The following is a 19,377-nucleotide window of genomic DNA, read 5'->3' on the forward strand; positions in this document are numbered from 1 at the left end:
GGGGGGGGGGAAGATGGCTTCAACTGTTGAGAGGTTGATGATTGTGTATAGGCTTATTATACCATTTTAAACACATACACATACAGGCGGAAGAGTTATCACTGGCCTACTGGTCTGTGTCTGTCTGCGTATATTCAGGGTTCTTCACCAAGTAGTTTCCGTTGGTTTCTACTTTGATATGGGTCTCGCCGACCTGACTGTGAATTTGTAGAACAAGAAGAGGAAACAGGAATTGCCATTCGTTCCTTCTAATACTTATGAATCATAATAAAGAACGTTGTTGTCGCTAGAGCTGTATCCTCTCTGAGTTGACAGGACACACCTTTAGCCCTTTTGCTGCTTGAAACCCCATTTGCTTGCCTCTTCAACTCGACTTTCTTCTGTGTATTCTCTCCACATGTGAACATATATCTCTCCCCTCTCGTAGCCTTGTGCGGGGTTGTATGCGGAAAGGAAGAAAAGACCGGTGCCGGTGGGAGGTCTCACTTCGTATGGTGTGCCGTGTCGTGTGTGGACCCGGCTCTCTCCCCCACGACGACTTGCATTTATTTATATTCATTGGAATATTATTCCGTCTTCTACAACACCACGACTACATAGCATTGTGCCATGCCCATTGACTGCTGCTACATGTGCCTGTTCTTGTAAAGACATATTCTCTCTCTCTCTCTGCCTCTCTCTGCAAATTACGTCTCCAGCGCTTCGTGGGGCGCCCGACCCAGCGACGTTTCCGCAGTCACCCGTTCGTTTCCGTGCTTAATCCTGCTTCACTTCGAGCTCCATCTCCCTCACGCGATCACCCCGAGATATCTCCACATCTTTCTTCCTCACTCTCCTTCTCTTCTTCCTCCTCCTCCTCCTCGCTCTCCTCCTCAACCTCCCCTCCTCTCCCTTCAATCACCTTCTCTCATCATCCACATCCATCCTCTTGAACAAACCCAACCTCCACCGCCGAAATGACTCCCCCCCACAAGACCAATGGCGTGGGCGTCCAGGCCGGGGATACTCAGATCTGCGTGGTCATGGTTGGCCTCCCAGCTCGAGGAAAGTCTTTGATTGCGCAAAAAGGTATGCAGCTACCCCTTTGCTTGGCCTCGGCCGCCTCGCAGACCTTCGATTGACTTCTTGCTCCCCCACAGCCCAACGCTACTTGAAATGGCTCTCCATCGATGCGATGGTCTTCAATGTGGGCAATTACAGACGCCAGGACTCCCCGCAGCCCGGAGCCGACTTCTTTGACCAGAGCAACGCGGAGGGTGAGCGGATGCGCCGAGCGGCTGCCGAAGCTGCTGTGACGGACATGCTGAAGTGGTTCGCAAAGGGAGGCGTCGTTGGGATCCTCGATGCTACGAACTCTACAAAGGCACGCAGACGCTGGGTCAAGGAACGATGTGATGCACAAGGCATAGAGACTCTCTTCGTCGAGTCGCAGTGCGACGACGAGGACATCATCATGAGCAACATCCTCGAAGTCAAGACTACATCCCCCGATTACCAGGGTCAGGATCCCGAGACGGCTGTCCAAGACTTTCGAAAGCGCATTCGCAATTACGAGAAGGTTTACCAGACCATCGACGAGGAGGAGAACGATTTGACCTACTTGAAGATCATGAATGTTGGCAAGCAGGTCATCATCAATCGGATCCAGGACTATTTGCAGAGTCGTGTGGTCTACTACCTCATGAACCTGCACATTAAGCCTCGATCGATCTGGCTGTCGCGTGTAAGCTTCTCCAGCCTCTTGTTACAAGAATATCAACTGACCTGAATAGCATGGGGAGTCGGAGTTCAACCTCGAGGGCAAGATTGGTGGTGACGCAAACCTCTCTCCACGAGGGGAGATGTATGCTAGGAAACTCCCAGAGCTGGTTCGCCAGTCTGTCGGTGTATGTATCTCCTCCCCCTTAACCCTAAGCATCATGCTTCTCTCCTCATCTTGTCAAATCCGACTAACCCTCCCAGGATGATCGTCCCCTTACCGTCTGGACCTCGACTCTCAAGCGCACCATCGCAACCGCCCGCTTCCTCCCCGAAAACTACAACCAACTCCAATGGAAGGCATTGGATGAACTCGACTCGGGAGTCTGCGACTGTCTCACTTATCAGGAGATCTCCGAGCTTTATCCGGAGGATTTCAAGGCTCGTGATGAGGACAAGTACAACTACCGCTACCGAGGCGGGGAGTCGTAAGTTTTCCCCACCCCTTTCATTTCATCAGCATGGCTACCGCCCCCTTCACACCTCTAAAAACGACCACCATACTAATACCCCTCAGATACCGAGACGTCGTTATCCGCCTGGAGCCGATCATCATGGAACTGGAACGCTCGGAGAACATCCTGATCGTGACCCACCAGGCTGTCCTCCGCTGCATCTACGCCTACTTCATGAAGAAATCCCAGGCCGACTCTCCCTGGATGGCCGTTCCCCTTCACACCCTTATCAAGCTGACCCCGAAAGCCTACGGAACCCTGGAGGAGAGATACGATGCGAAGATCCCCGCGGTCAGCACCTGGAGAGGAAAGGGCAGTGTTGCGAAGCATGAGGACCCTAACGCCACCACGGATTCAATTGGCAAGGCTGATGGTGCTGTTTGAGCGTACTGGCTGGTATTAAACTCCTGGTCGGGCGATGGCAGCTTGCTTAAGCTACTGGCATTAAGTTACCAGTCAGCAAACAGCGGCTGAGCTTGCTCACAGCACTCACGCTCCCGGCGATTTGCAACTGATGAATTTCCTTCTCCCCCCTTTCTCTTTTTCTGCACATGAAACGAACCTCAGCATGACGACACCAACACCACACTGGGACAGGGATATTGCACATACGGTTGATTTGAAATCAACGTTGATACAGGGAGGGGCCTCTAGCATAGCGATCTGGCGTTTTTCCTTTTTTAAACTCTTCCACGTTTTGCAGGGTGAATGAATGGATGGATGGATGGATGGATGGACGGATTGATTAGATGGCTGGCCATGCAACGTGGAATAACTACTCTACTACTAGTACTAGTACACTTACCTACTAAGTGCACAGCAAACCCAAGGTCATACATAATGCTCTTTCTATTTTCTTTTCTTTTGCATCCACCTCTTTGTTTCCGCTCCTGGTACGCAAGAAAAAGAATAGGGAATGGCGGTTGCGGTTGCGGTTTGCGGTTGCGGAGTTCTCGATTCGTTAGGTAAATAACTAAATGCTTAACTGAGTAGGTCGGGCTCGGAGTATCATGGAATGGAATGAAATGACAAATGAACAATGAAAAAAATGGGAAGTGGAAAATGAAATGCAAAAATAATTACTATTATGATTATGATTATTATTATGAGTTTCTTACTCCTGCTGCCTCGCAGCCTTGGATTAATCCGTCTTCGAGCTGAAGGTCTCGTTGCCGAAGAATACCCCAAGAACGTGATTAGTGATTAAATACTGGTTTGGAGAGGGCCAGTAACTGAGAGAGGACCAGTAGCTGAGAGAGGACCAGTAAGTGAGAGAGGACCAGCAACTCAGACTTTGAGATGCCTACATCTCAGAACTGCTGTAGATCCCAATCAATTCGAAACTCATGCTGGTAAGGGTGCAGAAAATTGGCTACCAGTGTCGTCCACCATGTTTGGTATCTACCGCCAAACTGTGACTTGGCATACTCCCAATATGCAGGCCACCAACCAGCCATCTCCCAGTCAATGAGCCCAGTGATCTTTCCAGTTGTGGGTTCAACAAATATATGGTCACCGCATAGGTCTGCATGAGTAAACACAATTCCATGATCATCTGCGAGCTGTTGGCGATATTGGTTAGCAAGCTCTTGGGAAAGGCATTCAGTCACAGGGACCACGAGGAAATCATTGAAATCCGATTCTGAAGCAAAGGGGCCGCAAGGACGGATATTGTCGATGCGATGGTCGTATGCTGGCCCACCATTACAAGACCCAATGTAGGCCGGCGTCGGAGGAGGTATAGCCCGTAATTCGTCGAGGTATTTGCGAAGGCCAGTCTGTGCCGCTCTGCGAGCTTCCTCATCCATGCTGGGGCCACGCATCCGTGAGAGAAGAACCAGACATCGCACTCATAGAGAACCAGCTGCTTCGATTCGCATCGTCCTCATTAACATGTATTTCGAAAACGGAGGGCACAGATATAGATGTATGCCGGCGAACAAAATCCATAGCCTCAACCTCTCTATGAATTCGGAAACCCTTTCCACGCTTGACATAGTAGTCTTCAACCTTTTGAGCGTTCTTGGGCCGTGGCGGAACAAACCTGGGAATTATTGGAAGATTTGGGTTTGACATGATGATCGAAGGAAAACGGTTTCTGGGAGGCTGCGGTGACCTCAAAGTAAGCTTGAACGAGAGTCCCGGCAGACGTGGTCACTCTTGTGATTACCTAGTTGCAATTCGATAAGTAAGGTAGTGTTTGGTAGGGGACTAGGTCGAGCGGTCGATGTTTGTTTGCTTTATGTTCAAATTATGTGTGGAGATCCACGAGGAGCTGCGCTGACTAACCAGCTACTGACTAAGCGACTCGCCTATTTAAAAAAATCAAAAAACTTCCTTTTGTAAATTCCTGTCTTTTCCTTCGACCAACATGTCTGGCAGCTGAGCACCACGATTTGCTCATCCCAGGCAGCGGGATGAGGCTCTTATTAATACGACATGGAGAGACCGTGGACAATGTTGCGGGAGTATAGTAGGTCCTTCCCTGGCCACTCTTCAATTGCCAATGCTAACCGCCCTCAGCGCTGGGATTCGCGATTCCCCTCTCACCAACCATGGCGTACTCCAAGCCTCACGCCTAGGTTCTCATTTGGCCTCTACCCATGCCAAGATATCGCACATCTTCTCGTCAGATCTGCAGCGTGCCTTCAAAACCGCCGAAGCTATTCGGAACGCTCAGTCTACCTCGTCGACAGTCATCCTGAAATCAGGGCTACTGCGAGAGCAAGACTTTGGTTACTACGAGGGGAGACCACACTCGGAGCGTCTGCCTGCACCAGGTAGACTGCCACAAGAGTCACTCGTTGAGAAGCATCGCAATGGTCCTGGGTTCCGTGATGTGGAGTCAAAGGAGTCGATGAGGGTTCGAATGGAAACATTCGTTAATTCACATCTTCTTGAGCACTTTGTGACGAGGACAGACGACGAGACCGTTGCTGTTGTGGCGCATGGCATTATTCTCACCTATCTATGGAGATGCATTCTGCAGCGATTCGACCACAAAAGCGTCCTCGTTGCCCCAGATGTAAACGTCGCCGATCGGGGTTTGGCCTTGCAGCATCTAGGTTTCTGGTCGAACACTGGATACCTGGACCTTGATATCAAGCAGGAGAAAGCCTCAGGCCAAGGCATGGGAACGCAACCAGAGCTGTCGGTTCCAGTGTCTAAACATACTGGGTTGGCACTTGATGGGCCAAGAGCTTCTAAACTCGTTTCCGAGCTCAGAGAACCCACATCTTCACATGGTATGGCATCTGTTCAAGAACGAATGCATGCCTCCTCAATCCATCCGCTCTCAAGTCTGTCACTAGTGGTAAAAGCAGTGAACAGCCAAGAGCATCTTCGAGGCTTGAAGAAGACTCGAGGTGGGATTGGGAGCATGAAGCATGATGCCAATCAGAAGACTATGGATGCTTTTGTCAAGAGGCGGAAGGTTGAGTGACCTTAGTCTGCGGTCTTATCACGGTCCGTCGTGCAAGCTGCAGGGCACACACGACGCCTCATGAACGCTGAGAACACTGGGTCAATTAAAAACAGGTAAGCCCTACAAATTCTCTTTCTAAGCAACCCCCTCGAAATGATGATAAAAAATAACACAGACCTGTTCTGAACAATTATGTGGACAAACTTATTCCAACTGCTGTCTGATCTCTTATATACCCTCTTTCAAATATTATATTCGTCTTCGTGGTCACCTGAGTGCTAACTTGGAGAATCAAGGCCTACCACCGTCACCAACCACGAGCGGGATTATGCGCAGTGGACGAAGCATGTCGAGATGTAGTCACCAAGCTGGGATGGATATTAGGTAGTGTCTACCGAAATCTACGCACCTATCCGAGTCACCTCAACTGGTATTGGAAATTCGAGCGCTATTCCCGAATATGCAAGCTTCAAAACTGAAGCTCTGACTTGCACCACCGGGTCTTAGTACCATTACAGCCATAGTACTCGCGTAGTACGGAATGTTACTTGTTTCAGTTGCTCGGTGGCCCTGTCGACTACTATAAGGTAGGTGGGAATAGCTTTGATCTTATGTTAGGGGATCTAGTTAATCGTAGAATTCATGGGCAAAACACCAGGACGTAGATTTACGTAGACTATCTAGGTAATACCCATCTCACCTTTTGAGATTTTATACCAATTGAAATATGAAATAAATCATCATCTCGTTTTATCTTCCAGGCTTTCCAGTCCATCATATTTCATAACCACCTGTGCAAAGATCTGATGTGGGTGCTCTGGATGGAAATAGAGCAGGTTTGGGGTATGTTTGTGAGTATGTGGTTTTTTTTTGGGGGGGGGGGGGGATTTGGGAAGGGAAGCTGATGAGAGCGGGGGAAAATTCAAGTAAATGATGCGAAGGGAAAGTCTACAATAAGACCCGGACTCATTCATGCATACAGTGAAAGTAAAGAATTAATCAATCACGGAGGAAGAATGTATTGTATTCATTGTGTTACTCATCTTGGGAAAGAGGGTGTGTGGGTGGGTGGTTCATTATGATTTTATATCATTCATTCAATCAATCAATCAATCAATCAATCAATCATTCATTTATTGAAAAAAATGGCCTTTTTTCCATTGAGTACTCAGTCATCTATCAATCAATCAATCATACCTACTAAGTAAGGGACAAAAAGAGATTCTTCCAGTTATCAGAAACCCCCAATAGGTAGGCCAAGTCCAACTATCCACGAGCGAGCGGTTAGACCGCCACGTTCTCAAAAGCGAAGGTTGGTACCCCCGGCACGGCACCCTCGGCAATGTGGGACAGGTTCTCGACCGGCCCGCCGCCGACGACGTGGCCTGTCTTTCCGCCCTCCTCCACCTTCACGATCTCGACCTGGCTGAGGCCGGCCGCCTTCTTCAGGCCGGGAACCATGTTCTTCAGGACCTCGATCTCGTCGAATGCGAGCTTGCGTTCGAAGACCATCTCTGGCTTCTCGCCGGCCATTAAGCGTTTCTTCAGGCCTTGCACAAATGGCATTGCTTTCTTCATCTCGCCCATCTTGGCAACCTTGGCATTGAGTGCCTTGTCATCTGTGCCCTTGCCTGGTATCCAGGCCTCTCTGACCAGGTCGATATACTTCTCCTGCCAGGCTGGGAATTTGGCTGCTGCGTAGATGGTGAGTTTCTTGGGCTTCTTGAGATCGTAGCCGATGTCTTTGCCCTTTGCGCTCTTCTTTTGTTGGGCTGCTTCGGCCGACGTGACGTTGGATGAAGTGGCGCGGACGTATTCGCGTGCTGCGGTTAGGGAGGCAACAGGTGCGGGAACGGTGGGGAAGAGTTGGTTTTGGATTGTGCTTGGTTTATGGAGGACCTCGAGCCAGATGTATTCGGACCAATGCGGTGCAATAACGGCAAGCAACAAGGCTTGCAATTCAATATACCGCAATACCAAGTCCTTGTGCATCTTGACCCCTGCGGCAGCAGAAGATTCACGGTAGAAATCTCTCGCGGAAATGAAATCGTAGAGCGCAGATTTCAACGCAAGTTTGTAGTTCGTGGCAGCATAGTGGTCATAACATTCTCGTACGATGGCGTTCATTTCGTTATCAAAAAGGGCGTCGAGGAAATCATTCTTCTCTCCCGAACGGAGATCAGCTTTGTCGGAAACCATCTCTTCACACCATTCCCGGAGGTTGAAGAGTCGGAGGATGTTGTTGTCTGCGACGTCTTCTTCAAAGTTGGCGTCTGCTACTGCATCACCCGCATCTGCCAAGGCGATTCTGGATGCGTCGGCGCCGTACTTCTTCACCATGTCGTCGAGGGTCATGAAGTTTCCAGTTGATTTACTCATCTTCTCACCATTTAGCAGCAAGTGACCATTGGTTCGGACACCTTTAGGCCAGTACTCTGGTGGGAAGATAGCAAGATGGATGTAAAGGAAGAATGTGAGATGGTTGGGGATGAGGTCCTTTCCAGAAACTCGGAGGTCCAATGGATACCAATATTCGAATTCTCTGCGCATAGATTCGAGGGCTGTCTTGGGGATTTTGGTTTCCGAGATGATCTCATCACTGAGCTCTCGACGGGCGAAGACATAATCCCAGACTTCGTCTGTCATTTGCTCTGGCTTGATGCCGGCCAGACCAGGAGTCTTACCGAAGATGTCTTTGTGGAGGTAATGAGCGATTGTGTAATAAGCCATGTAGATCGTACTGTCACTCAAACTCTCGACAAGGAATTGAGGATCCCACGGAAGCTTTGAACCAAGACCGTATGTTCTAGCACAAGCCCATTGGTTCAGCCAGTTGAGAACACCCTCGAAGCCGTTCTTCGTCTCTTGAGAGTATGTCTCCAAGCCTTTTCCGTCCGCATTTTCAACGTGTTTTAACGCGACTTCTTTCCAGGATTCCTCTCCGTAGTCAAGATACCACTGGTCCATCAAGGCCACGCAGCAGTCATCCCCAGACCGACTGGTAACTTTTCGCTCTGGCTCAGAGTATGCAAATCCCTCTCCGGCATCAATCAGCTGTTGTCTGACCTTTGGCTTTGCAACCTCAACCTTCTCGCCCTTGAAGTCACCAATTTCCATTATTCCTTGGTAGAAGCCTTCCTTGTACGCAAGCTCCTTTGCTTCCTCGAGTTGCTTGGTGTCCTTTGGCGAGGCAATCTTGAGCTTCTTGACCAAGAAGGGTGCGGCAAGGTTACCATATGAAGGTGTTGAGATAATAGGGATAATCTCCAACTCCGCCCATTCCTTCTTGATTCCGTAGTAGTCGGCCTTCTTTGCGAGATCTGTAACAGTCGCGAAGTCATCTGGACTGTCTGATGGTACAGATGTGACAACTCCCGTACCCTTCGTTGGAAGAACTGACTCCATAGGCAGGATCCTGACACCCTCCTTGTGAACTGAGAGGGGAGCGTGGACAAGAGTACCAACACAAGCCGAGCCAAGAATCTCTGCCACTTTTTCGTAGACGCCATTCTCAGGGAAGATACCCTGATATGCCATATTCCGCGCAGCTCGGTCAGTGATGACATAGTATTCCTTTTCGGAGACCTTGAACACGCCGTATTTGATCTTCGGCCCGACGAAACAGCAGGTTTGTCCATACATGGTCTCCGGTCTGAGAGTTGCAGGCACGAAGAAGACATCGGCACCCTCAGGCACTTTGCCCTTGATCTCCTTTTCAGCGGTAGGGGCCCACTCCTTAACCTTCAACTTCAAGGCAGTGTATTCTTGGGGTCCAACAGCCTCTCCCTCACTTCGATCGTGGTCCATACATGGCTGACCGTCCTTAGGCGAATAGATCGTGTATCTCTTGCCGAACTTGATCTTTTTCAATTCTCTGAGACGATTCATTTGCCAGCGGACAAACGCATCATAATAGGGGTTCGCATCCGTGGTCACGAAAGACCGTCTCCAGTCGATCCTCGCCCCGAAGTTCGTAAGGTCTCTTTGGCACAGCGGAGGGAAGAATTCCAACCAATGGTTTGGGTCCGCAAACAAATGGATCTCCTCAAGCGGTATGCCCAAAGCCCGCATGATCTGGAACTGGTACTTCATCTTCACGACCTTTGCGGCAGCCTTGCCCTTCTTCGCCGTAAACTTCGTCACATCCTCACGATGCGCGCTCTGGGTAGGCGTTTTCACCTCAGGCTCCTCTTCATCCTCCTTGTAGCGCTCGAAATTCTTCCCGAAAAGCTTCACCTCATTAATGAGCTTGTCCGCACAGGCCTTGATCGGCATACCCGTACAATGGAATCCCATCGGAAAGAGACTCCTCTTGCCTTGCATGCGCGCAAATCCGGCGGTGAACTCGATTTTCGATACGGTGAAGGAATGTCCGGCGTGAAGAGTGCCGTTCATGTATGGGTACGCCATGGTACCAAAGAATTTGGGGTGTTGGGCCCGCAACTCAGCGGGAGAGACGCTGTGGAGGGGGATTTCGGAGATCGATGGAGCATCTTGTTGGAATACGCCATCTTTTTGCCATTGTGCTTGGTATTTCTTCTCGATGGCTATGAGAGTGTCTCTCTTTTCTGTCTATGTTGCCCTTTTGTCAGTAGATATCCCGGAAGTGAGGGGAGCATGAGGGGTACTTGCGCCTTTCAATTCCTTGGTTTTGGAGACGGTGACCTGCTCCAAAGCCTTGGTGGTTGCTTCAACAGCTGCCATGATTGCGGTGCTGCACTCGAGAAAGGCTTCGGTGAGTGGTCTCTATCTCTAACTTCTATGGTGTTGACAACTCCGTCACCGACTCGCACTGGAAGCCGATTTTGTGACTCGGCCTCGAAATTTGGAGTTGGTGGGGCTGGATTGGTGCCTTAGGCATACTTGATGATCGACAACCTCCCGTCCCTTCAACAGCCGGAAAGACCCAGGAACGTCTTTTTATCGTCCAGGAACATATACGAGATGTTGCCAACGATTATCAGACGGACTGCTCAGCAGAACGTTCCTTACGTCTACACGAATCCGTACAAGGCGAAACGATTATGGCCGCCCGACTTCTCGAAGCTCTCGCCCAAGCACCAGTTCAGACTCGAAAGAAGGTATAAGAGAAGAGCGAAGCTAAAGTGGGAGAGACCGAGATGGACGAAAGCCGTGAAGATGGTGCAGATGGGCAGTGTAGTCTGTACGTATTTCTTGGATCATGCGTTATGATTGAGCTGACGGATTGGCAGTTGTGGGTGTTTATGGTGTGCTGTTCTTGGATTGGAATCAGGAGACCTGGAATAAGGAGTCCCGGCCGTTTCAAGGAGTATGCTTCGGTCTATGTAAGAGGATTATGGTCGGTGCTGACGATATACAGATTCGGGACTGGTTCTGGGGAATGATGGGGTCAATATTGCCCTCCAGGGACCAAGTCCGAAGGCAAGAACCGAACAATGCTTCTGCACCAGCTACAAGTGTCGATAAATGAGCAATCCCTGGTTTGGGTCTCGCAAGGGCGCAGCTTTCGTAGACCATGGAATATGATAAGAGAGGAGAACTGTACAGGGAAAGCGAATCTAAGAACCGCGTAGCCAAAGCAGCTGCGGAAGGGAACGGCGTCAGGTGCATGAAGGGTTGTATCATAGCATTGGCGTTTGTTCGCATCCGGGAGAATCTAATTGCTCCTCGAATGGTTGCTCTCCATTTGTATAAATAGCGCACATGAATCCCCATCCTCCAGTATCTGAGCCGAGAGCTCAGTTGCAGGTGCCCTGCACAACATAGGTTCGTATGAGAGCAGCGACGGTTGCCATCGCAAGCTTGCAAAGCCACCACGGCTCAGCGCTCTATTTGCCCACCTCAAAGCGATTCCTCGGTGATTCTTGGGAAGCATGAGCGATATACCACCAGCTTTCTTCCGGGGCTGTACATCCCTCGCATTCCAACCCGAGTCAGGGCAAATCCAGAATCCGTAAAGCGTGTCCGCACTGAATGCCATCCTCTTCATCGTCCTGCCCAAGCAAAGTTACTGCCCATCGCCAGATTGCCTAACCCGCTCCTCGACTCATTAACCGGTCTCTTGGCCACCCTGCCCTGGGCCCTCACACCCTCAACCACACGGTCCAGCTATAATCGTCAGCTTCATGTCTTCACTTATTCACCTCCTTCTTCCTCTCCTTTTGCTCTCGCAGTCTCTAGGGCGCAAGCGGGAAAGAACATACATGCGTCTCAATGACCACCCCACCCACAATCATCTCACTCAAGGTCGCGTGCAGCGTCTCAAAGTTAAAGATCAAATCCAACTCGCACACGTTCTCAAACAACCTATCCAGCGCTTCCACATACACCTGGATCAGATCTATCAACGCCAGCGGACTCTCCGTGCTCGTGCTAATAATGATAAAGTATAACGTCGCATAGTGGCGGTAGGTGACAAGGGAAGGCACGTCGTTGTGAGGCGTAGAGGGGGAGTGCGGTGTGTGGGATGTCGATTGCGAGCTCAGGAGAGGAGGGAGCGGTAGGAAGTTGCAGGATCCGGGTGCGCGGGTCGAGACCAGGTGGAAGATCTCAGAGATTAGACGTTGTTGAACGGATGTCTCCTAAATATAGCCTTTAGTGGGCGTAGAGGAAGGGGAGAAGGGATGGGAGCGGACAAGTTGGGTGTAGAACTTGGTGAGGCGGGGTTGGCCTGCATTGTTGAAGACGAGGACTGCGTTGATCATGTTGCTTTTGTCTGAGCTCGATACGAGGGCACAGTTAAAACCAGACTGCCCAGTAGTATAGGCCGTGGATCGGATCGGGCGGCGGATGTTAAGGCAAGGGAGGTGAGGAGAGATGAGGCTCGAAGAGAGAAGGCTGACGATGATTGAAGGTGAACTGTGATGTGATTCGTAGCGCGTTGACAAGCGAGACTGTGGGGTAGCTAAGGGAGCTCTCTGAATCAGCTCAAGGAAAAGATGATAACAGTACAGTAATCCAACAAAGAGTCAGCGACTATAACCTTCGCTCAAGTCCACATTCCTGTTCACTCGATCCAAATTCATCCATCAGAACTCACAATGGCGCGAACAGCCATCTCCAGCCTTGCACGAGCAACGGCGCGATCAATGAGACCACACTCCTCACTCACAGCTCCTCGTTCTCTTCCCATCCGTCAACCTGCCTTACAAATCTCTCGTGTTCTTTCAATATCCCCTGCTCGGACATTCTCTTCGACAAGAGCCACGTACAAGGGTCTCTCCCCAGAATCCGAAGATCCGCAGCCCATTCCCAAGCAGCCATTATCAAACACTGCTACGAAGCCCACGGATATTACAGCCCAGGAATATGAGGAGCTATCTAATTCATATATGGACTTCCTTGTGGAGAAACTAGAGGAGTTGCAAGAGGAGAAGGAGGAAGTCGATGTGGAATACAGTGTTCGTTGCTCACAAGATCCCCCCTCCAACATATGTAACTGTAGATGCTGACAACTTACAACCCAAAGTCCGGCGTTCTCACCCTCAAGTTCCCCCCGGCCGGAACCTATGTGATTAATAAACAGCCTCCGAATAAGCAGATTTGGCTCTCGTCGCCGATTTCCGGGCCCAAGAGGTATGATTACGTGGTGGTGAGTGAAGGGCAGGATGCGAAGGAGGATACAGGCGCAGGTATATGGGTGTACTTGAGAGATGGGTCAACGCTGGCAGGTCTGTTGGAGACTGAGCTGGGCATTGATTTGAGCAAGTTGGAAGAATAGGTGTCGCTTCTGCCACATCGAACGTGTACTTTTAAGGTTGGAGTGTAGAGATATAGGGAGATAGCATGGTATGATGTCGGCAGGCTGTCTTTCAGAATTATGGTTCAATATGAAGAGCAGCGTGGCAGGAGTTTGGTATGTTTCACGAGTCGAAGAGTCCAAAAGCATATGGTTGTATAAGACTATTTCAGTCCACTGTGGTCTTACATCGCCAACCAGAAGTTGCTTGGAGGAGCTCCTCGGTTTTCAAAATGGAGATATTCCACAGGAGTGAGTTGAGGTCCTCCGAGTTGTCCGGAGGACTCCTAGGACGAGCTTTGTAACAGTGCAACTCAACTGATAGAATGACTCTGCATATAGCTTCTCGGCGATTAGCCCCAAGACCTCCCAAGGCTCAATCCAATCTTGCTAAACAACGCCTTTGACACACAAGGCAATGCAATTCGGTATACTCCTCGTAAACCAACCACTGCAGGGGTCGCATCAATCTCTCCTCTTAAGCATCGCTCAACGCCACGATACGTGAATGAATAGGCGCACACACCTCGCACACATCATATTGTACCCCTCATGTCTGGGTATCCTCAGTGCGCTCCCTCCTCCGTCCCGCCCTTGCGGCTCCATAATTGCATCTCCCTCTATTCCAGCAAATTGCCAACACCTCTCCCTCTTATTTCCATCACGCCGCAACCGGGATCTGCACCCCCTCCGCCTCGTCCACCTTTGGGAGACTATCAACCTCAAACACGACGCGGATCATCAAACTACAACTCGGGCATACCGCAATATCCTCGCCGTCTCGCAGGTCTGCAATAGCGATCTCGAAACGGTCGCCGCACGGACAGGGGTAGTGGTATATTTGCAGGGTGCTGTCGTAGGTCATGTCTTCGATTTCGATCTCGTCGTAGATGTTCTCCGCCATTTTGGATGTGGGGTGTGACTGGTTGGTGTGGGTATGGATCCAAGCTTCTCAGATAATATGATGTATAGGTTCTGGGAACTTGCTTATCTATGCGAGAACCTTGGTTGTGCGTTCTGCGGACTGTGGCGTCGTGGGTTGAAGAGTTCGAGGAGGGGCAAAATAAAATATATTTATTGATGCCTTGCGCCGGAGAGAGTTGCCTGGCTCAAGGCCGTAGCCTTAAACGGGACTAGCGTGTTTATGTGGTATTTCCACGCAGAAGGGATACTCCGTACAGATACAGTTCTCTTCATCACTTCACCACAATGCGATGATAAGCTTCTTTGGTTTTCCACGCTTCAAGGAACTTTTGACGAAGAGATTCTTGAGTTAACCCAATTACTGCTTGAATGCTTATGGTGTATGCCCTTTTCAAACCTGCCTAGTGGTCCTGGCTGAAAGGCCAGATAGAGCGGTTCTCTGCTGCTCTGTGAATCTTCCAAAATTCGGTACGACGGTACACAGTTTCTCCAATTCCATTTCTCTCGGTTGAAGATTGTAACTATCATTACAAAAAGAGGGGAGTTCCCTTTTTGTCCACGAGAAGACCAGGAGGAAATGCGCAGGTTTTCAAACAGTGCCTCTCTCTGCAGCCACTCTCTGCATCCTGTATACCTTTTCGGTTTATTGGCTCCTCGGATCCTCACACGGCAGAGGTAAACCTCCATCAGGATTGATCACGAACACGAACATTGCTGGGTTTTCTTGAAGTTACGGATCAGTCGAAGAGGTGGGCATGATCACACCCAAATTTAGTATATGAGGGCAGGGGGATGTTCGGCTCTCGCCACGACGACCAATACGATGCCAATCCTGCGGCTGTGGCTGAGGATCTTGAAGCTGAATGCAATACTATTGCTTCGCCTTTACTTTGCCTCAAACCTGAGCTTTATGTTCCTTCATGATGTCAATCTGATCGCGTGTTCTCAAAAATCACTGGATCCCTTCTAGTTGAAGGATCCCGGCCAGCCACATGTAGCCGTTTCATTTTAAGCTTTTGGATCGACTCCTTTAAAACTAGCTCCCCATATGCCAATAACCTTCATCCTCCCGTCCAGTTCCTAATCCGAGATTGGTAATGGCTCACGAGATACCGCTCCCTCGCACGGGCGGAGTCTGATACTGGACGTCTCCCAATCCCTTTGTCTGTCCGCTTTCCTCGTAACGAATCCAAGTATTAATCAATACGAACGGCTCGGTTGAGATGCCGTGATCTCTCAGAAGTGGCTAAGAGATCCTGCTTGCCGCAGCTTCAATCCATTTTATTGATATCACGAATCCAAAGGGCTTGAGAGGCGCCGAGAAATGCAGCCAAGAAATGTATTTAGAGACCAGAACATCCCCGTTTTCATTCTTGTCATTGTCATCACAGCTTAGAACATTTTCACATCTCCCACATTTTAAATCAATCATCATCAAACCCCAGAATACCAATCCGCAAAAATGGTTGCATTAACTCGCGTCTTCGTCATTATGGTCGCCTCGGCAGCAATCGGCTGTGAGGCCTCTAAGGTTGGCAAAGCCATCAAGGGCTTTTTCACCAATTTGCTCAAAGTTCGCGGCGAGACTCCCTTCTGGGGACGAGGTATGTCTTCACCGCATAGTCTTATTCTCTAGTCCCATGTACTGATATAACGCAGATGAAACCCTCGCTCAACTGGCCCAGGAATACCCTGATTGCGTGAACGAACTCAAGGCTGGGACGCAACCAATTGTAGTCGTCCACCCCAACAATAGTATGTCCGTCACCGGAATGCCGGCCCCTTGCATGTCCGAGGTCGAGAAACACAACGCCCTGCCGAACATTCAAGAGCTTAATGCCAAGGAGGGCAGCGCCATCATTCTGGGAGCCAATTCCCTGCTTCTTGAGAATATTGATGAGGAAGTAATTCAATTCTTCAAACAGCATCAGAAACCCACCTAAGCAGCTCATCTAAAACGTGGAGTGGGTATGTTTAGGCATTTGCTGTCTTTAGGGCGCTGGGGGTATCACGCAGTGACGCAGAGGAGAGGGAGGCTTTTCTTTGTGTTGTTGTCATTCCTCATTTCACTATCCTGTATTGTTCTTATCATCATTATCTGATTCGAAAAGCTCGGGATTTGGTTTCAAAAGGGCACAAAGGGTTCGGGCAAGGAGTTAGGCGTTATGACTGCAGGAAAAGACAGGAAAGGCTTTTGATTCTTTTTTTTTCCTGGTTCTACGTTGATTATAGATTTGGGTAGAGCTCATTTGGGTTTTCAATTCACAGAGATTTTCTTTCTTGACAAATCTTTTGCTACAATATCCTAAAAGCGTGCTTAAAGATGGCTTGCAAACTACGAAGCTTCCAGGTAATTACAATATATAAGACCTCTCCACAAAAGGTAAGGGAGACAAACTATAAAAAGGGCAAACATCCATACAAGAAGCATCCCATCCATTCAAAAACAATCTCCAACATATCACACTCTATGTACTTAGCTAAACCCTAGCAAGATCAATCCCTAATAAACAACTAAGTTCTAACATACATACCTATATAGATACAGTCCCATCCATACAAAGTAAAGTCAAAGTAATTTTTCTGTTCCGAAATAAATGAATAATATATTAAGTATACATTAAAATCTACCTAATCCTCCTCCATCTCTGCGGCGTGAAGCCTGACTTTGACACCGGTACCGCTGCGGTTCTCGATCGCCGTGTGCAGTTTGATCTCTTTCACGGGATCCATGTTTTCTACTTTGTCGAACCTTTGTAAGAGGCGCGCTACTACGTATGCGGATTCTGTGAAGGCGAATCGCTCTGTTGCAGGGCTTCGTTAGCAATCGGTCGGTTTTTCAACTAGGGGGTTGCGATCTTGAGGAAGAATAGGAGAGGGAGTGGAATAATGATGATATGGGATGAAGGGGAGACTTACGGCCCAAGCATTTCCTTGGCCCGCCTCCGAACGGGATCCATTCCCAGCCAATCCTGTGCGTCTCCCACCGCTCCGGGCGGAACTCCTCGACATCCTCGCCCCAGATATCAGGACGGTGCTGGATGGCATAGGCCGGGATCAGGATCTGGATGCCCTTGCGCACGTATATCGGGTACGAGCCGTCCTTGCCGCCGCCGCGGGGGAGCGTGGTGTTGCGGAGCGCGACCCGCTCGTTCATCGGGATGACGGCCACGATGCGGAGCACCTCGTGCAGCACGTGGAACATGTAGTCGCACTTCACCAGTCTGTTATAATCCAGCGTGTGGCTCGTGCTATTGATGTCGCCGAACTCTTCGATGACGAGGCTGCGGAGCTTGTCGAAGACCCGCGGGTGCCGCGCGAGCATGTAGAAAGTCCAGCCAAGCAGCGACGCGGTGGGATCTCTGCCCGCGGCGAGGGTGTGTAGGGTCTCGTTGCGCAACTCGCTCAGATCCTTCGTCTCCTTGGCCAGCTCGTCTAGGAGGACGAACTTCCGATTGCCTTTCTCTTCTGATGATAGCGGGTTTCTTTTGGAGTTTAGTTGGTACTGGATCATGCCGTCAACCACTTCGTGGATTTCCTTGCAGTGCTGATTCATTTGCCTCCTGTGAGGAAACAGCCAGTAGAATTTCCCCAAGGCTCCGCGTTTGTCCACGAAATGCTTTGCAGCGTCTAGGTTTCGCGAGAAGGCCGCACCATCAATACCTGTAGTTGTCTTCCTCCCATTTGCAATTGATGCCTGGGAGCCGACAGACTGTCCGTAGAGAAATTCTGTGGCCGTGTCCAGTGTGAAGTAGAAGAAGAGCGGCTGGAGGTCGACCCTATGCGTCCAGTTATTCTCTCCAATCTTGTTACCAAGCACTGCGAGCAAGGTCCGAACGTGTCTCTCGATAAACTCGAGGTTCGTGACTTCGTCACGCTGAAACTGTGGCCGTACCAATGCCCTGGAATGTTTCCACTGATTTCCCCGGCTGGTGAACACGCCCTCACCTAGGAGCGGCATGAAAGCGTTCGACCGCGTGGAGCTGATATCATAATCCTGGGACTGGGTTGACAGCATTGCCTTTACATTCTCGGGATCCCGAGTCACCAGGAGCTCGTAATCAAGGATCGGAACACGCATTGTATGGACATCTTTCCCCAACTCATCCCCCAACTCGTTCATGGCTGAGATGACATATTGCGGTCCGCGATCTTCTCTTGTCGCCCGAATAGATTCGGTGAGGCGTGAGGTTCCCAGTAGGTTGTTGCTCCGCAGCGTTGGAGCGGGTTGGCATCCTCGTTGCGCTGCTTCGATCCTATATTTCATCTGGTTCATCCAGACACTGAGGATCTTATAGGCAATGATGCCGAGGAGCCCAAAGATGGCCCATTCAAGCCAGATGGTCATGTTGTAGAATAACAGACAGGAATCCGATTCCGATTTATAGGGCAAAGACCCTGATATTGCTGGGGGAGTTGAACGAAAGGATAGCGATGAAAGTTTAAGCTGTGAGGAAATCCTACGTCACGCTGGCAGCGACAAATGTCTTGGTCTTGAAGGATGGTGTACCCAGGCGTTGTGGAGAAGTTTTCGACTTGAAGGGATCATGCATGTATCTGCAACTCGAATATTCACCCCTCACTGCCCTCGTCGACGAGCCCTAGATCAGAGGTCTCACCGCACGTGGATGAATCATGAACGGTTGAGCTGTTGAGCAGGACCTTGTGATGACCCATTGTCACTTTGCGCATCATAGACCAGCAGAAAGAGTAGGCCGTCCCATGCGATGCGGTCAGGATATATTGACGTTGAATTGCAAGTGTAAACCTCTCGCCAGAACGCGTTGAAGTCCGTCTGTCGCTAATCCTAAGCGAGCCACCCCTATTATCGTCAACGTCAACCCCCCTTTTCCACTTTAGCGAGCCATCCGATTCGCTCTCCCACGGCCTCCCGCTGCTAATAGACCCCGTTTCCGCACCAGCGTCGGTTTAGACTATGGATGATCGACGTCAGCTCAAGTGGCCATCAAGAAGAGAAATTCATGTCGGCATACTTGTGACACTGGGAGAGAGCATGCACGTGATGATCCGGGTGAACAACTTCAGCCACTTGGGCGGATGATGGAAGAGTGGGCCCGAACCTCTTGTTTTGTAGT

The 19,377-nt window shown here is 50.0% G+C and overlaps 10 protein-coding genes across 10 annotated transcripts; 5 read left to right on the forward strand and 5 right to left on the reverse strand.

Moving 5' to 3' along the window:
• Positions 1–956: 956 nt before the first annotated feature.
• On the forward strand, positions 957–2,597 carry M430DRAFT_111258 (hypothetical protein; the record flags this gene model as incomplete). The annotated part of the gene is made up of 5 exons (XM_024861427.1): positions 957–1,068; positions 1,140–1,723; positions 1,773–1,886; positions 1,963–2,186; positions 2,276–2,597. 5 exons carry the CDS (start codon positions 957–959, stop codon positions 2,595–2,597), a joined length of 1,356 nt encoding a protein of 451 aa, XP_024716400.1.
• A 740-nt stretch (positions 2,598–3,337) lies between these two features.
• M430DRAFT_37762 (hypothetical protein) lies at positions 3,338–4,224 on the reverse strand. Its single transcript, XM_024867178.1, has one exon. The coding sequence runs from the start codon at positions 4,019–4,021 to the stop codon at positions 3,524–3,526; it is 498 nt and encodes a 165-aa protein (XP_024716401.1). The 5' UTR covers positions 4,022–4,224; the 3' UTR covers positions 3,338–3,523.
• A 406-nt stretch (positions 4,225–4,630) lies between these two features.
• Positions 4,631–5,655, forward strand: M430DRAFT_111064 (hypothetical protein; the record flags this gene model as incomplete). Its single annotated transcript, XM_024861409.1, has 4 exons — positions 4,631–4,686; positions 4,737–4,948; positions 5,009–5,363; positions 5,514–5,655. 4 exons carry the CDS (start codon positions 4,631–4,633, stop codon positions 5,653–5,655), a joined length of 765 nt encoding a protein of 254 aa, XP_024716402.1.
• A 1,223-nt stretch (positions 5,656–6,878) lies between these two features.
• On the reverse strand, positions 6,879–10,387 carry M430DRAFT_70341 (hypothetical protein). The gene is made up of 2 exons (XM_024869488.1): positions 10,270–10,387; positions 6,879–10,209 (listed from the first exon to the last, which is right to left on the reverse strand). The coding sequence occupies exons 1-2, from the start codon at positions 10,339–10,341 to the stop codon at positions 6,922–6,924; spliced, it is 3,360 nt and encodes a 1,119-aa protein (XP_024716403.1). The 5' UTR covers positions 10,342–10,387; the 3' UTR covers positions 6,879–6,921.
• A 189-nt stretch (positions 10,388–10,576) lies between these two features.
• M430DRAFT_46028 (hypothetical protein) lies at positions 10,577–11,153 on the forward strand. The gene is made up of 3 exons (XM_024867814.1): positions 10,577–10,801; positions 10,851–10,927; positions 10,979–11,153. The coding sequence occupies exons 1-3, from the start codon at positions 10,582–10,584 to the stop codon at positions 11,087–11,089; spliced, it is 408 nt and encodes a 135-aa protein (XP_024716404.1). The 5' UTR covers positions 10,577–10,581; the 3' UTR covers positions 11,090–11,153.
• M430DRAFT_37765 (hypothetical protein) lies at positions 11,134–12,446 on the reverse strand. The gene is made up of 3 exons (XM_024867179.1): positions 12,255–12,446; positions 11,823–12,200; positions 11,134–11,727 (listed from the first exon to the last, which is right to left on the reverse strand). The coding sequence occupies exons 1-3, from the start codon at positions 12,321–12,323 to the stop codon at positions 11,605–11,607; spliced, it is 570 nt and encodes a 189-aa protein (XP_024716405.1). The 5' UTR covers positions 12,324–12,446; the 3' UTR covers positions 11,134–11,604.
• A 127-nt stretch (positions 12,447–12,573) lies between these two features.
• On the forward strand, positions 12,574–13,468 carry M430DRAFT_129825 (hypothetical protein). Its single transcript, XM_024862114.1, has 2 exons — positions 12,574–13,019; positions 13,088–13,468. Exons 1-2 carry the CDS (start codon positions 12,660–12,662, stop codon positions 13,337–13,339), a joined length of 612 nt encoding a protein of 203 aa, XP_024716406.1. The 5' UTR covers positions 12,574–12,659; the 3' UTR covers positions 13,340–13,468.
• Positions 13,469–14,018: 550 nt separating this feature from the next.
• On the reverse strand, positions 14,019–14,261 carry M430DRAFT_111085 (hypothetical protein; the record flags this gene model as incomplete). The annotated part of the gene is made up of 1 exon (XM_024861411.1): positions 14,019–14,261. The coding sequence occupies one exon, from the start codon at positions 14,259–14,261 to the stop codon at positions 14,019–14,021; it is 243 nt and encodes an 80-aa protein (XP_024716407.1).
• Positions 14,262–15,356: 1,095 nt separating this feature from the next.
• Positions 15,357–16,414, forward strand: M430DRAFT_194689 (hypothetical protein). The gene is made up of 2 exons (XM_024864082.1): positions 15,357–15,885; positions 15,941–16,414. The coding sequence occupies exons 1-2, from the start codon at positions 15,744–15,746 to the stop codon at positions 16,222–16,224; spliced, it is 426 nt and encodes a 141-aa protein (XP_024716408.1). The 5' UTR covers positions 15,357–15,743; the 3' UTR covers positions 16,225–16,414.
• A 498-nt stretch (positions 16,415–16,912) lies between these two features.
• M430DRAFT_148514 (hypothetical protein) lies at positions 16,913–18,575 on the reverse strand (the record flags this gene model as incomplete). Its single annotated transcript, XM_024863125.1, has 2 exons — positions 17,201–18,575; positions 16,913–17,085 (listed from the first exon to the last, which is right to left on the reverse strand). The coding sequence occupies exons 1-2, from the start codon at positions 18,555–18,557 to the stop codon at positions 16,913–16,915; spliced, it is 1,530 nt and encodes a 509-aa protein (XP_024716409.1). The 5' UTR covers positions 18,558–18,575.
• Positions 18,576–19,377: the final 802 nt, after the last annotated feature.

This window comes from Amorphotheca resinae (assembly GCF_003019875.1).
Source record: "Amorphotheca resinae ATCC 22711 unplaced genomic scaffold M430scaffold_15, whole genome shotgun sequence".
NCBI lineage: Eukaryota > Fungi > Ascomycota > Leotiomycetes > Helotiales > Amorphothecaceae > Amorphotheca > Amorphotheca resinae.

Bases quoted from the DNA above. Each gene is read 5' to 3' on its own strand.
- M430DRAFT_37762 (XM_024867178.1), bottom strand. From the start codon at position 4,021: ATGGATGAGGAAGCTCGCAGAGCGGCACAGACTGGCCTTCGCAAATAC.
- M430DRAFT_70341 (XM_024869488.1), bottom strand. From the start codon at position 10,341: ATGGCAGCTGTTGAAGCAACCACCAAGGCTTTGGAGCAGGTCACCGTC. The intron at 10,210-10,269 runs GCAAGTACCCCT...AGGGCAACATAG, and splicing joins AAACCAAGGAATTGAAAGGC to ACAGAAAAGAGAGACACTCT.
- M430DRAFT_46028 (XM_024867814.1), top strand. From the start codon at position 10,582: ATGTTGCCAACGATTATCAGACGGACTGCTCAGCAGAACGTTCCTTAC. The intron at 10,802-10,850 runs GTACGTATTTCT...ACGGATTGGCAG, and splicing joins GCAGATGGGCAGTGTAGTCT to TTGTGGGTGTTTATGGTGTG. The intron at 10,928-10,978 runs GTATGCTTCGGT...GACGATATACAG, and splicing joins AGTCCCGGCCGTTTCAAGGA to ATTCGGGACTGGTTCTGGGG.
- M430DRAFT_37765 (XM_024867179.1), bottom strand. From the start codon at position 12,323: ATGATCAACGCAGTCCTCGTCTTCAACAATGCAGGCCAACCCCGCCTC. The intron at 12,201-12,254 runs GTCCGCTCCCAT...GGCTATATTTAG, and splicing joins CCAAGTTCTACACCCAACTT to GAGACATCCGTTCAACAACG. The intron at 11,728-11,822 runs GTATGTTCTTTC...TGACGATTATAG, and splicing joins GGGTGGTCATTGAGACGCAT to CTGGACCGTGTGGTTGAGGG.
- M430DRAFT_129825 (XM_024862114.1), top strand. From the start codon at position 12,660: ATGGCGCGAACAGCCATCTCCAGCCTTGCACGAGCAACGGCGCGATCA. The intron at 13,020-13,087 runs GTTCGTTGCTCA...TACAACCCAAAG, and splicing joins AAGTCGATGTGGAATACAGT to TCCGGCGTTCTCACCCTCAA.
- M430DRAFT_194689 (XM_024864082.1), top strand. From the start codon at position 15,744: ATGGTTGCATTAACTCGCGTCTTCGTCATTATGGTCGCCTCGGCAGCA. The intron at 15,886-15,940 runs GTATGTCTTCAC...GATATAACGCAG, and splicing joins GACTCCCTTCTGGGGACGAG to ATGAAACCCTCGCTCAACTG.